General features: G+C 42.7%; 1 protein-coding gene across 1 annotated transcript in view; it reads right to left on the bottom strand.

Moving 5' to 3' along the window:
- Nucleotides 1-13,467, bottom strand: part of LOC306779539 (carbohydrate sulfotransferase 8) — a gene marked incomplete at its 3' end in the record, with an annotated part of 13,838 nt that extends 371 nt beyond the window's left edge. The window contains exons 1-4 of the mRNA XM_079271503.1: nucleotides 13,351-13,467; nucleotides 8,192-8,372; nucleotides 2,272-2,312; nucleotides 1-652 (exon numbers count right to left, since the gene is read on the bottom strand). The exon at nucleotides 1-652 is cut by the window's left edge and continues 371 nt beyond it. Coding sequence (XP_079127629.1) covers nucleotides 1-652; nucleotides 2,272-2,312; nucleotides 8,192-8,303 — 805 coding nt within the window. The 5' untranslated portion in view covers nucleotides 8,304-8,372; nucleotides 13,351-13,467. The remainder of the gene's footprint in view (nucleotides 653-2,271; nucleotides 2,313-8,191; nucleotides 8,373-13,350) is intronic.
- Between the last annotated feature and the right edge of the window lie 405 nt (nucleotides 13,468-13,872).

The raw sequence follows: 13,872 nt of genomic DNA, 5'->3' as shown, positions 1-13,872 counted from the left end.
TGCGCAGGGCGGCACGCGTGGCATTGGCGCGGTACCTGGAGATGATCGGGCGTCCGAACACCGGGTGGTAGTACGAGTTCGGACTCTCGAACTTGTCCCGAAATGCCGACACCAGGCGCTCGAAGGGTTCCCTGACGAACAGCACTTTGGTGTAGGAGCGGAGTCTCTCAGCGATGCCGGCGCGGTCGTGGTTCTCCAGGCGTCGCAGGCGGTTGGTGTAATGTGCCGCGTCGTGAGGAATGTCGCGTGTGGCGGCGGCTCTGCCTCCCAACACCATCAGCACCCGCTTCCAGTTGGAGCAGCCGGCTTTGGGCACCTCACAGTACAGTAGCCTGGACCGGTCCTCCACGTAGACCCGGGACACCTGCCGCTGAGAGACCGGCCGCTCTGTGACACCCGGCTGGTATTTGGCACAGACGGCAGTCAGCAGATGGCGCCGGGACGCCTGAGTGTCCGCCAGCTGCTGCTGGAGGTGTTGGTCCTCCTCTGCACCTGAAGGGGCGCCGGACGGGTTCAGGTTCCTCAGAAGCAACTTTCTGTGTCGTTTGGTCACCGGCTCTTTGGAGCCGACTGAGTCTTCAATCAACAGAGAGTCAGAGAGGAACTGGACTTCAGTCTGATCGGCTGCCGGTGTGAAGTCAGTCACCACATCCTGGAACCCAAAAGAACCTTTCAATTTCAACTGTTGGTTCTATGTGTTGTTATAATGTTGAATTATTGGTTCTATGTGTTGTTATAATGTTGAACTGTTGGTTCTGTGTGGTGTTGTAATGATGGTTCTATGTGTTGTGATGATGGTTCTGTGTTGTTGTAATGATGGTTCTATGTGTTGTTGTAGTGCTGGTTCTGTGTTGTTGTCATGATGGTTCTGTGTTGTTGTAATGATGGTTCTATGTGTTGTGATGATGGTTCTGTGTTGTTGTAATGATGGTTCTACGTTGTAATTATGGTTCTGTGTTGTTGTACTGTTGGTTCTGTGTTGTTGTAATGTTGGTGCTGTGTTGTCATGATGGTTCTATGTGTTGTTGTAGTGCTGGTTATCTATGTGTTGTTGTAATGATGGTTCTGTGTTGTGATGATGGTTCTGTGTTGTTGTAATGATGGTTCTACGTTGTAATTATGGTTCTGTGTTGTTGTAATGTTGGTGCTGTGTTGTAATGATGGTTCTGAGTTGTTGTAGTGCTGGTTCTCTATGTGTTGTTGTAATGATGGTTCTCTATGTGTTGTTGTAATGATGGTTCTATGTGTTGTTGTAATGATGGTTCTGTGTTGTTGTCATGATGGTTCTGTGTTGTTGTCATGATGGTGCTATGTGTTGTAATGATGGTTCTGTGTTGTTGTCATGATGGTGCTATGTGTTGTTGTAATGATGGTACTATGTGTTGTTGTAATGATGGTTCTCTATGTGTTGTTGTAATGATGGTTCTCTATGTGTTGTTGTAATGATGGTTCTATGTGTTGTTGTAATGATGGTTCTGTGTTGTTGTCATGATGGTGCTATGTGTTGTTGTAATGATGGTTCTATGTGTTGTGATGATGGTTCTGTGTTGTTGTAATGATGGTTCTACGTTGTAATTATGGTTCTGTGTTGTTGTACTGTTGGTTCTGTGTTGTTGTAATGTTGGTGCTGTGTTGTCATGATGGTTATATGTGTTGTTGTAGTGCTGGTTCTCTGTGTTGTTGTAATGATGGTTCTATGTGTTGTGATGATGGTTCTGTGTTGTTGTAATGATGGTTCTATGTTGTAATTATGGTTCTGTGTTGTTGTAATGTTGATGCTGTGTTGTAATGATGGTTCTGTGTTGTTGTAGTGCTGGTTCTCTATGTGTTGTTGTAATGATGGTTCTCTATGTGTTGTTGTAATGATGGTTCTATGTGTTGTTGTAATGCTGGTGCTGTGTTGTTGTCATGATGGTTCTGTGTTGTTGTAGTGCTGGTTCTCTATGTGTTGTTGTAATGATGGTTCTCTATGTGTTGTTGTAATGATGGTTCTCTATGTGTTGTTGTCATGATGGTTCTATGTGTTGTTGTAGTGGTGGTTCTCTATGTGTCGTTGTCATGATGGTACTATGTGTTGTTGTAATGATGGTTCTATGTGTTGTTGTAATGATGGTACTATGTGTTGTTGTAATGATGGTTCTATGTGTTGTTGTAATGATGGTTCTATGTGTTGTAATGATGGTTCTGTGTTGTTGTAGTGGTGGTTCTCTATGTGTTGTTGTAATGATGGTTCTATGTGTTGTTGTAATGATGGTTCTATGTTCTATGTACCTTCTCATTGGTCCACCTTGGAGCCTCAAACATGTTCACACCTGCAGATGAGAGGAGATAACAGCTGATCTGGAGCCAGTTTGATTCTTAACAGTTACATCAAACGTCATCAGAGATTACTATGGTCTGGAGATCAGCAGAGGAGGATTGTGGGTAAGAGGTGTTAACGATGAATGAGAAACGTCCTACATTTTCTTTATTGATTCTTCCACTGATTGTTTTTTAATTAACTGATTTAATGTTTATTCAATAAAATAGGAACAACATTTTGTATTCTCTCAATACATTTATTTTAATCATCAGTTAGAACTTCAACGACTCGTCAATTACAGTAATCTAATGTACAGTAATATACTGTTATGTACAGTAATCTAATGTACAGTAATCTAATGTACAGTAATATACTGTTATGTACAGTAATCTAATGTACAGTAATCTAATGTACAGTAATCTAATGTACAGTAATATACTGTTATGTACAGTAATCTAATGTACAGTAATCTAATGTACAGTAATCTAATGTACAGTAATCTAATGTGCAGTAATCTAATGTACAGTAATATACTGTTATGTACAGTAATCGAATGTACAGTAATCTAATGTACAGTAATCTAATGTACAGTAATCTAATGTACAGTAATATACTGTTATGTACAGTAATCTAATGTACAGTAATATACTGTTATGTACAGTAATGTACAGTAATCTAATGTGCAGTAATCTAATGTACAGTCTAATGTACAGTTGGGGCGACCATGGCTCATGGGGTAGAGAGGGTCGTTCGGTGTCCACAAGGTTTGCGGTTCGATGCTTGGTTCCTACATGTTCTGTGCCGCAGTGGTCCTGAGCAAGATACTAAACCCCCGACGCCTGTCATTGGCAGCCCACTGCTCCCTACACAGGGATGGGTCAAATGCAGAGAACAAATGGGCGACCGTGGCGCACTGGGTTAAGAGGGTCGTCTGGGAAGGTCAACGGTTCGATCCCCGACTGGGACGTGTCACGTGTCGAAGTGTACCTGAGCAATACACTGAACCCCGGCTCCCCGGCGCCGATCGATGGCAGCCCACTGCTCCCTATATACAGGGATGGGTCAAATACAGTCGTCAAATTTCGTGTATGTGTAAAAATGTATATGACAATAAAAATGGTTTCTTCTTTGTAATGTACAGTAGTGTAGCATTGTGTTAGCATTGCAGCCGCAGAGGAAGCATGAATCACAGAGCAGACGCTGCTGTCATGTTGCTCTGACTCAGCAGGTTTATTTAAAGAGCTGCTGAACTCACAGAGAACTCTCTATGTTGAGGAGAAACCAGGTCCTCCTGCTACACTAAACCTCCATGGTTCACTGATCACAGGTCAGTCACATCCTGTTGATTGAGACACTTTGACTACATATGAACTGATGCAACATAAAGCATCATGGGGGATGTAGTTCCAAACCTCACAGCATGACTATCTAGAATAAGTAGAACATGAAGTGTTTGTTGAATCCTGAAGGATCCAGGTTTGTGGACATGTGGAGTCCACCATCTCTCTGAATCAGAAAACATGGACTCTCTGTCCCTAAAACCATGAAGGGGAACCAGAACCAGGACTGATGTGGGCTCCACTTGACCACATCCCTCCGATCTGATGTCAAGAGTCCGTCTGAAGACAAACTAATGTTTCCTTCAACTCCGTCCTCTGACAGTCGATTCTAACAGAAACACTTGACCTGATAGGAAGATCTAACGTAAGAGCGATTCTCACGGTGGGTCGCGACCAAAAAGTGGGTCGCGGACCCGTTTTCAGTGGGTCTGACAAAATATATATATATTTTTTTAATTTTTTACATTTTTTATGCAGCGGCATTTTTCCAGCATTTCCGGCACTTGTTCAGCGGTGCAGGAAAAACACTGACCAGTGCGTTGTGAATCACATCACGTGATGCAGCTCAGCCAATCAAATCAAATTCTGACGAGTTTCCTGACTTGAGTGAGATGTTCACACACCGTGACACACAGACGAGGATACAGAGACAGAGCAGGACTGTTGAAGTGAGAGTGTGAAAGTCAAATCATAGGACGATCTCCAAAAGAGAAAACGACCAGAGAGACCAGAGTCATTAGACTCTGACTGGACAGACTCATAGAGGTGAATTCTTCAAACACCAATTTCTCTTTTTAGAAGATGAGAAAAATATAATATCGTGGCTTTTTCACTTCACCCTGAATGAACTGAGTTTAAAGCTGCAGCGTAATTCAGTGAAAATAATTTATCTAAAATGAATTGTGTTACGTAATTTATTCTTTAATCCAGCCGTTATTTTACTTGATATGAGAAGAACATTTATTCATGTATTTATATGTATTGTTTATAATCCATCCAGTTCAATTTGAAAAATGAGAATATTTGTTAAAATATAATTGATGTACTTTCTTGATTTGATTTGAGAGTTTACTACACAGATACTAGACTTCTTGAATATAAATATACCCAAATGATATATATTATTTGGGTCGTGGGTCCCGGCTTGTCATTAAGGGGTGATGGTGGGTCCCGCAGCCAGACCAGTTGAGAACCACTGGATGAAGGAAGCTCGTCCTCATTAAAGCATCAGACTAAGTGATGTTAGCATGAAAGAAGAGAACAGACTTCCTGCTGGAAGGTTTCTGAGTTCAGCTGCTGTTTGATGATGATGAACATCTCCTCTCTGTTACATCTGTCAACATCTGGAGACAAAACAGAAACCCTATGCTAGTGACGAGAATACAACCAGAGCAAATGCTGCTTTCAGATTCTTACATGTTGTTTGTTAAAATAAAGAGTAATAAAGGAAGATAAAGAATAATAAAGAGTAACTGACTCAAAACAACCACAAAGACACAAACTGATGATTTGTAGTCATTACAAACCAAAGTCCTGCTTCATTGCTGCTTTGTCCTTAAAGAAACGTTAGCAGTGAGTTTGTGTTCTCTCAGCTGATCACATGATCTACCAGCTGTGCTGTCAGATGAACACACAGAGGAGCTGTGATGCTGATGAACCGGGACCAGGTGCACCAGAGGAACCAGGTTTCATCTACACACCTCTGATATCTGTGAGACAACGAGACACGAAGCTTCAACTGGAAACTTAGAGACAGGACAGAATAACGAGTCACTCAGGTTATTTATGGTCAGTGTGTGAGTGTGTGAGTGTGTGTTAGTGTGTGTGTGAGACACTAATTAAAGTGCACTGTTGAAGTGGGGAGGCGAGCGGTGACATGTTGTTTGGACTGAAATAGGCCACACACCACAGACTAACCTTCATGTTACATTGAGTCAGTTCAGAGGATTTCATGTGCAGACACTAAACCAAGCTGCTGAACCAGAACATGTGTTGTTCTCTGAGCACACAGTGAAGGAGTCCTCCTTATTATAACATCATTCATGAAACCAGCCACTTAAATGTGATTAGACTGTTAGAAAAGACATGGGCTCCAGTTTCACAGCTTCAACTGAGAACATTGATTTAATTAAAGAACAATCTGGAACAGCCTGTAGATGATTACAGCTGTGTGCAATCTCATTCTTCTTCCACTCCAATGCGACTGGGATCAATGGTGAGTTAATCATCCAGGCTTTAGTGATACCTGGTCATTGATGACTGAACGGAGGGAGATGAAGAAGAGTCTCTATTGATAGTTTCTGTTTTAGTGGATTGGCCAGCTGACAGGAAACATTATATTCAGAGAGAAAACAAACAGACTGGGAATATCCAGAGAACCAGCTGCATATGTATATATATATATATATAGTCTAACCTGACCGTAGAGGATGTGACTGTGGTCGTTTAGTGTCTCTTTGTGGTTGTTGTGTGTGTCTTTGTGGTTGTTTTGAGTCTATTTGTGGTTGTTTTGTGTGTCTTTGTGGTTGTTTTGAGTCTCTTTGTGGTCATTTCGTGTCTCTTTGTGGTTGTTGTGTGTGTCTTTGTGGTTGTTTTGTGTGTCTTTGTGGTTGTTTTGAGTCTATTTGTGGTTGTTTTGTGTGTCTTTGTGGTTGTTTTGAGTCTCTTTGTGGTTGTTTTGTGTGTCTCTGTGGTTTTTTGAGTCTCTTTGTGGTTGTTTTGTGTGTCTTTGTGTTTTTTTGAGTCTCTTTGTGGTTGTTTTGAGTCTCTTTGTGGTTGTTTTGTGTCTCTTTGTGGTTGTTTTGAGTCTCTTTGTGGTTGTTGTGTGTCTCTTTATGGTTGTTTTGTGTCTCTTTGTGGTTGTTGTGTGTCTCTTTGTGGTTGTTTTGAGTCTCTTTGTGGTTGTTGTGTGTCTCTTTATGGTTGTTTTGTGTCTCTTTGTGGTTGTTGTGTGTCTCTTTATGGTTGTTTTGAGTCTCTTTGTGGTTGTTGTGTGTCTCTTTGTGGTTGTTTTGAGTCTCTTTGTGGTTGTTGTGTGTCTCTTTATGGTTGTTTTGTGTCTCTTTGTGGTTGTTTTGTGTGTCTGTGTTTTTTTGAGTCTCTTTGTGGTTGTTTTGAGTCTCTTTGTGGTTGTTTTGTGTGTCTTTGTGTTTTGTGAGTCTCTTTGTGGTTGTTTTGAGTCTCTTTGTGGTTGTTTTGTGTCTCTTTGTGGTTGTTTTGAGTCTCTTTGTGGTTGTTTTGAGTCTCTTTGTGGTTGTTTTGAGTCTCTTTCTGGTTGTTTTGAGTCTCTTTGTGGTTGTTTTGTGTCTCTTTGTGGTTGTTTTGAGTCTCTTTCTGGTTGTTTTGAGCCTCTGTACCTGGTAGGCCAGCTCAGTAATACATAACCTTATGTAATTACATTACATACCTAACCCCGACTCTTACTGACTTAGTCTGGTCAGATTTCACCACTTTGCGGCCCCCTGACTGTAAATGTATCTTCTGGCTCGGAAAAGAGCTAAAACCTTGAAAACATATAAATAAACCTCCCACATGTGATTTGATTTGTTGGTAATAAATAAAACTCTTTGGTCTCTGCTGAGGTCAATATTCCTCTTCGAGTAGTTTTCTGATGAATTGTGCAGCCGGAGTATGAAGGTGATATCTTTTCATTATTTGATGACATGTTCATGTCCCTGGAAGGACGACTTTACTTCCGTCCTTGAGTTGGATGACACAGATCATACATCATCACTCACAACCACGGACCTACTACTGGATCAGAGGATTTAGAACCTGATGACCATGTTTGTTCTGCATGCTGATCTCTGCAGACAAGGACCAAAGATGTAAAAGCTGCTGTTTAAGGAACAATTACAGGATTATTCCGCTTCAGATTACTGCAGATGTTTGACTTCACTCTGCCAAAGAAGTGCTGCTCAGGTTTAATCTCACATCTCAGATAGAAGTGGATGTCAGAAAATAGAAACCTACTTTAAACTGCTGCTGTTAGGTGTATTACTCTGAGCTGGAGATCAATGCTTCAGGCTCACAGTCCTTCTCCTCATCAAGAGGCACCTTGAAGACGTCTGGGGCTGATTACAGTATTGATCTCTGGACCTTCTCATCACTGTCGTCCTCCTGCAGCTGAACTCATGTTTGTTAGTTTTAACACCAGGACCGACAGGTCTGAACATCTGTTTGGTTTTTATACTGAAAGAGGAGCCTCTAAAACTACTAAACTATATACTACAGAGTCGGGAACACAGCCTCTGATCGGTGGACAGACTCAGCCCAGGGCATCAGGAATAATAAATGTTTTCAACCATGCAGCGTCCCAGAGATACACACACCTGAAGCCTACAACATAGTAGGTTACAGGTTATACATCAGGTGTATTCCAGCATTGTGAAGCTAATTGGTCCCTTTGGACCCCGGGTCTAAAGAAGAAGTAGAAAGAGGAGGAGGAGGAGGCAGGTGTCTGTAGGTTTATATGTGACATGTTTGAACTCCACTGATCCCAGTTCAGCCGCTGCCTGTTAGCAGCCAGCTGACCTCAGAGAGCACTGACCTGGGGTCTGCTGCAAGACCACCTGGGTCAGGTCCTGGAGGCGGACCAGCAGCAGCAGAGATCCGGCTCCAAGCAGCAGGAGGAACCAGAGGAAGCAGGGCGGCTTCTTCATGACCGACACAGCACAGTCCTGCAGCCTAGAGTCCACCGGGCTGACCCCAGATCAGCCCCGCAGCACGGCCTGAAGACACACAGGGAGAGGAGGTCAGACCTGGTAGACATCTGACCTCCGATCAGCTCCATCACATCATCTGTCTGTGATCACTACTGTCTCATGAACAGTCTCACACGAACTGATGCACATATGGGACTGTGTGTGTGACTGTGTGTGTGTGTGACTGTGTGTGTGTGTGACTGTGTGAGTGTGTGAGTGAGTGAGTGAGTGTGACTGTGTGTGAGTGTGACTGTGTGTGAGTGTGACTGTGTGTGTGTGTGAGTGAGTGTGTGAGTGTGTGAGTGTGTGAGTGAGTGTGTGAGTGTGAGTGTGTGAGTGAGAGTGTGTGAGTGAGTGAGTGAGTGAGTGAGTGTGTGAGTGTGACTGTGTGTGTGAGTGAGTGTGTGAGTGTGTGAGTGTGACTGTGTGTGTGTGTGACTGTGTGTGTGTGTGTGTGAGTGAGTGTGTGAGTGAGTGTGTGAGTGTGTGAGTGTGTGAGTGAGTGTGTGAGTGTGTGAGTGAGTGTGTGAGTGTGACTGTGTGTGTGTGTGAGAGTGTGTGAGTGAGTGTGTGAGTGAGTGTGTGAGTGTGTGAGTGAGTGAGTGTGTGAGTGTGTGAGTGTGTGAGTGTGTGAGTGTGTGACTGTGTGTGTGTGTGACTGTGTGAGTGTGTGACTGTGTGACTGTGTGAGTGAGTGAGTGAGAGAGTGAGAGAGTGAGTGAATGTGTGAGTGTGAGAGTGAGTGAGTGTGTGAGTGAGTGAGTGAGTGAGTGAGTGTGTGAGAGAGTGAGTGTGTGTGAGTGTGTGAGTGTGTGTGTGAGTGAGTGAGTGTGTGACTGTGTGTGTGTGTGTGTGTGTGAGTGAGTGTGTGAGTGTGTGTGAGTGTGTGAGTGAGAGTGTGTGAGTGAGAGTGTGTGAGTGAGTGTGTGAGTGTGTGTGAGTGTGTGAGTGTGTGTGTGAGTGAGTGTGTGAGTGTGTGTGAGTGTGTGAGTGTGTGTGAGTGTGTGAGTGAGTGTGTGAGTGTGTGAGTGAGAGTGTGTGAGTGAGTGAGTGTGTGAGTGTGTGAGTGTGTGAGTGTGTGAGTGTGTGAGTGTGTGAGTGAGTGTGTGAGTGAGTGTGTGAGTGTGTGAGTGAGTGTGTGAGTGAGTGTGTGAGTGTGTGAGTGTGTGTGAGTGTGTGAGTGTGTGTGAGTGTGTGAGTGAGTGTGTGAGTGAGTGTGTGAGAGTGTGAGTGTGAGTGAGAGTGTGTGAGTGAGTGTGTGAGTGAGAGTGTGTGAGTGAGTGTGTGAGTGAGTGTGTGTGAGTGAGTGTGTGTGTGAGTGAGTGTGTGAGTGTGTGAGTGAGTGAGTGAGTGAGTGAGTGAGTGAGTGAGAGTGTGTGAGAGAGTGAGTGTGTGCGTGAGTGAGTGAGTGAGTGTGTGAGAGAGTGAGTGAGTGTGTGAGTGAATGTGTGAGTGTGTGAGTGAGAGTGTGTGAGTGAGTGTGTGAGTGAGTGTGTGTGTGAGTGAGTGTGTGAGTGAGTGTGTGTGAGTGTGTGAGTGAGTGTGTGAGTGAGTGTGTGAGTGAGTGTGTGAGTGAGTGTGTGAGTGTGTGTGTGTGAGTGAGTGTGTGAGTGAGTGTGTGAGTGTGTGAGTGTGTGAGAGTGTGAGAGTGTGTGAGAGTGTGAGTGTGAGTGAGAGTGTGTGAGTGAGAGTGTGTGAGTGTGTGAGTGAGTGTGTGAGTGAGTGTGTGAGTGAGTGTGTGAGTGAGTGTGTGTGAGTGTGTGAGTGTGTGAGTGAGTGTGTGAGTGAGTGTGTGAGTGAGTGTGTGTGTGAGTGAGTGTGTGAGTGTGTGAGTGAGTGAGTGAGTGAGTGTGTGCGTGAGTGAGTGAGTGAGTGTGTGAGAGAGTGAGTGAGAGAGTGAGTGAGTGTGTGAGTGAATGTGTGAGTGTGAGAGAGTGTGTGAGTGAGTGAGTGAGTGTGTGAGAGAGTGAGTGTGTGAGTGAGTGTGTGAGTGTGTGAGAGTATGAGTGTGTGTGAGTGTGTGAGAGTGTGAGTGTGAGTGAGAGTGTGTGAGTGAGAGTGTGTGAGTGAGAGTGTGTGAGTGAGTGTGTGAGTGAGTGTGTGAGTGTGTGAGAGAGTGTGTGAGTGAGTGTGTGTGAGTGTGTGAGTGAGTGTGTGAGTGAGTGTGTGAGTGAGTGTGTGAGTGAGTGTGTGAGTGAGTGTGTGAGTGAGTGTGTGTGAGTGTGTGAGTGAGTGTGTGAGTGAGTGTGTGAGTGAGTGTGTGAGAGTGTGAGTGTGTGAGAGTGTGAGTGTGTGAGAGTGTGAGTGTGAGAGTGTGTGAGTGAGAGTGTGTGAGTGAGAGTGTGTGAGTGAGTGTGTGAGTGAGTGTGTGAGTGAGTGTGTGTGAGTGTGTGAGTGAGTGTGAGTGAGAGTGTGTGTGTGAGTGTGTGAGTGTGTGTGTGTGTGAGTGTGAGTGAGAGTGTGTGAGTGAGAGTGTGAGTGTGTGTGAGTGTGTGAGTGTGAGTGAGAGTGTGTGAGTGAGTGTGTGAGTGTGAGTGAGAGTGTGTGAGTGTGTGTGTGTGAGTGAGTGAGTGAGTGAGTGAGTGTGTGCGTGAGTGAGTGAGTGAGTGTGTGAGAGAGTGAGTGAGAGAGTGAGTGAGTGTGTGAGTGAATGTGTGAGTGTGAGAGAGTGTGTGAGTGAGTGAGTGAGTGTGTGAGAGAGTGAGTGTGTGAGTGAGTGTGTGAGTGTGTGAGAGTGTGAGTGTGTGTGAGTGTGTGAGAGTGTGAGTGTGAGTGAGAGTGTGTGAGTGAGAGTGTGTGAGTGAGAGTGTGAGTGAGTGTGTGAGTGAGTGTGTGAGTGTGTGAGAGAGTGTGTGAGTGAGTGTGTGTGAGTGTGTGAGTGAGTGTGTGAGTGAGTGTGTGAGTGAGTGTGTGAGTGAGTGTGTGAGTGAGTGTGTGTGAGTGTGTGAGTGAGTGTGTGAGTGAGTGTGTGAGTGAGTGTGTGAGTGTGTGAGTGAGTGTGTGTGAGTGTGTGAGTGAGTGGAGTGTGTGAGTGAGTGTGTGTGTGAGTGAGTGTGTGAGTGAGTGAGTGAGTGAGTGAGTGAGTGAGTGTGTGAGTGAGTGAGAGAGAGAGTGAGTGTGTGAGTGAGTGTGTTTGTGAGTGAGTGTGAGTGTGTGTGTTTGTGTGTGAGTGTGTGTGTGAGTGAGTGTGTGAGTGTGTGTGTGAGTGTGTGTGTGAGTGTGTGTGTGAGTGAGTGAGTGTGTGCGTGTGTGTGTTGTGAGGTGTTCAGGACAGTTGGTTATTTTTAGCAGCGAATAGAGAAATAATTCAGTACGATCACAGAGCAGCTCGTTCACTTCCTCTCTGACAGAGGAGAGCAAGCAGCAGATGGATCCTCCTCTTCCTCAACCATCTCGTCCTCCTCCTCATACAGAATACAGAAGACGAGATGATAATAAATGTTATTCTGTTCTTCATCATCATCTTCCTCCTTTTATGGATCCACAGTAACTGGAAATATTGCCCCTAAACATGAATGATTCACCTCATCAGTTGAGGCTTGAAACTGTTCAGTTCAACGTTGTTCTTGTTGAAATAAAGAGGTTCACACTCTTGTGATTGTGTCACATTATCATAAAAACATCTTGAGAGATTCAGACATTATCTCACATGTGGCAGCAGGTAAACACCATCAGAGATAATCATCACGTTTGGTTTATGGAAGAAGAATCATCTGAGTCTGTGTCTCTTTACTGTTTGTAATCTGTCCTCTGTGGTAGTTCAGGCTACAGTCGGTGTCTCCGGGTTACATGTTGCCATGCCGACTCACAAACAAACAACTGTAGTGTCTGGTAATCACATCAACATGAGGTCATCCATCTTTCATCAAACTCAGTTTGATGAAAGGTAAAGTTGAACTTGTCCCATCAGACATTAAACGACAATCAGAAATTAAACTACAGTCATACATTAAACTACAGCCAGAAATTAAACTACAGTCAAAAATTAAACTACAGTCAGACATTAAACTACAATTAGACATTCAACTACAATCAGACATAAAACTACAATCAGAAATTAAACTGCAACCAGACATTAAACTACAATTAGACACTAAACTACAATCAGAAATTAAACTACAGTCAGACATAAAACTACAATCAGAAATTAAACTGCAACCAGACATTAAACTACAATTAGACACTAAACTACAATCAGACATCAAACTACAATCATACATTAAACTACAATCATAAATTAAACTACAGGCAAGCATTAAACTACAGCCATACATTAAACTACAGTCAGACATTAAACTGGACTCATAAATTAAACTACAGTCAGACATTCAACTGGACTCATACATTAAACTACAGTCAGACATTAAGCTACAATCAGACATAAAACTACAATCAGACATTACACTACAATCAGACACAAAACTACAATCAGACATTAAACTATAATCAGACATAAAACTACAATCAGAAATAAAACTACAGTCGGACATGAAACTACAATCAGAAATTAAACTACAGCCAGACATACAACGAGAAATAAAACTACAACCAGACATAAAACTACAGTCAGACATTAAACTGGACTTCATACATTAAACTACCAGCAGACAACAGATACCAACTATTAGTTTTAAATATCCATCAAGTCAATATAAACTCACTTTAAGCTCCGTCACATTAAAGAGTTAAAATATCAAAAACACACTTTGTGTTCAAACACAATATCATTTTAGATCATATCAGAAACAAGAGGATAATAACTGTAAATAAAAATAAAAATATATTAAATCTATAGAAGCAAAGAAATATACAGAGAAACATAAATACTAATCTGGAGAAATAAAGACATAAATGTAGATAAATAAATAAATATATCTATAGAATATATATATCTATATATATATATATATATATATATATATATATAATGTAATAAATGGGCAAAAGGCAGCACAGACAACATAAATAAAATGTTAAACTGGATCCAGGTCCCGGTTCCTCTCACCTGTGTAAGGACCAGCATGAGTTCACTGGTCCGTTAGAAAGTCTTCTTCTCCGGATCTGTTCACCTCCGTCTCTGCGCGAGGAGGAACAATAGCAGACCGACGGAAACCTCCGGAAGTCCCCCGCGTGTTTCCTCAAGAAGAAGAAACCGAGAGGAGAGAACCGGGAACCGGGAGGGAAAACGCCCAAAGTTACGGAGGACGGGGAGCAGAAGTGTGCGTGTGCGTGTGTATGTGTGTGTTCACGAGCGAGAAGAAGGAAGATACCGGAAGTTCAGCTGTGAGGCCTTCACAATAAACGTCAATTCAGTTTATACATTATTATTAGTATTATGAGTTGTTGTTTTTTTTGGTTCTAATTATTGTTATTATTATCATTGTTATAATTATTATAATTATTATAAGTATTGTAATTATTATTGTAATCACAATTATAATACTAAAATACTAAACTAATATGTATTATTATTATTTTAGTTGTTATTACAATTATGATTTTGATTATTATTGTTATCATTACCATC

The sequence above is a fragment of the Melanostigma gelatinosum genome (assembly GCF_949748355.1).
Source record: "Melanostigma gelatinosum genome assembly, chromosome: 1".
Taxonomy (NCBI): Eukaryota; Metazoa; Chordata; class Actinopteri; order Perciformes; family Zoarcidae; genus Melanostigma; species Melanostigma gelatinosum.
This window is presented reverse-complemented; position numbering and strand designations above follow the sequence as displayed.